This window comes from Pediculus humanus, genomic scaffold, assembly GCF_000006295.1.
Source record: "Pediculus humanus corporis 1103172107804 genomic scaffold, whole genome shotgun sequence".
Taxonomy (NCBI): Eukaryota; Metazoa; Arthropoda; class Insecta; order Psocodea; family Pediculidae; genus Pediculus; species Pediculus humanus.
The window spans coordinates 1-1,496 of NW_002987395.1; the positions used below are offsets into that span (position 1 = coordinate 1).

Sequence of the window (1,496 nt, forward strand, 5' to 3'; positions counted from 1 at the left end):
ATAATTTTAAATAAATTTGATTTTTCATGGTTCTTTTTTTTGTTAATCCAATGAAGTACTTAAACAAATATATTTTAAATAAAATCGGTTTTATAATATCACGATTGATAGATAATTCTACGCTGATAAGTTTATCAATTTAAAGTAATATTTGCTGTTGATTGCATTACACGTAACGTATTAAATCTTTACTAAAATTAATTTATTGAGGAAAGTGGTATATCTTTAGGTAGCAAGTGTAACTTGATTGGTTAAATATTTTATTCAAGTATTAAGTAGTTGTATAATTATTAATTTTGTTTTCAGACTCAAAAATGAAATCTGCTGCTGCGCTTAAGAAACTGAGAGCTTTAATGAAAAATCTTACTTATGTAAATGAACCACTAAATGCTTACATAGTTCCAGAAACTGACTCCCATTCAGTGTGTAATTATTAATTAAAACTATTTCATTTATGTTTTAAAATTTGTATTGTTATTTACATTAATTTTTCTTGTTACAGAGTGAATATTTGGCAGAATGTGATAAAAGAAGATCATTTATTTCTGGCTTTACTGGCTCATACGGCACTGCCATTATAACAGATAAACATGCTTGTTTATGGACGGATGGACGTTATTTTATTCAAGCCAGCAAAGAATTAGATAGTGAATATTGGACATTAATGAAAGAAGGTAATCAAAAATTAACAATAACAATCTAAAAACCGTTTCAATTTATAAATCAACATATAAATTAATCTAACGATTAGTTGTTATTATCAAAAATTTTGAAAAAAGTTTTCACAAGTCTTATTTCTTTGTTAATTTGTATGAAAAACTTTTTTTAAGTACTTCTAATTTTAGCATTCAAATGATACTTTAAACCTTATGAGTACTGTTTTAAAACATTAAAGATAAACATAAACCTAATTAATAGATCTGTTTTAGGTACTCCATCTACTCCCAGTCAAGAAATTTGGTTGGTTCAAAATTTACCAGAAGGCAGCAGAGTTGGAGTTGATCCTAAATACATGCAATATGATAAATGGATTATACTACAAACAGAATTGGAATCTTCAGGACTTAACCTTGTGCCTGTTAGTACGAATCTTATAGATGTCATTTGGGAAAATAAACCTGAACCCCCCAATTCAATTATTGAACCCCTGCCTTTTAAGTACAGCGGTAAGACAACTTACAAATTTATTATGGAATAACATAAAACTATCAGTCACTGCAATTTAAAACTTATTATAAATAATTTTTTTAAATTTTTTTTAGGAAAAACTTCCAAAACGAAAATAAATGAAGTAAGAGCTTTAATGAAAGAGAAAAAAGCTAAAATTCTCGTTATTACCGCACTGGATGAAATAGCATGTAAAATATTATTAAACTATTTATTTTAATTTACTAATAATAATAATGAAATTTTAAAATAACATTTGTAAAATTCTTTTAGGGTTGTTAAATTTAAGAGGCTCAGACATTGAATATAATCCCGTTTTCTTTTCGTAT

At 26.1% G+C, this 1,496-nt stretch overlaps 1 protein-coding gene across 1 annotated transcript; it reads left to right on the forward strand.

Moving 5' to 3' along the window:
• Positions 1-314: 314 nt before the first annotated feature.
• Positions 315-1,496, forward strand: Phum_PHUM372400 (xaa-pro aminopeptidase, putative; the record flags this gene model as incomplete). Its single annotated transcript, XM_002428218.1, has 5 exons — positions 315-422; positions 503-674; positions 930-1,166; positions 1,263-1,358; positions 1,441-1,496. Coding segments are annotated over 5 exons (669 nt in total), but the record flags the coding sequence as incomplete, so codon positions are not given.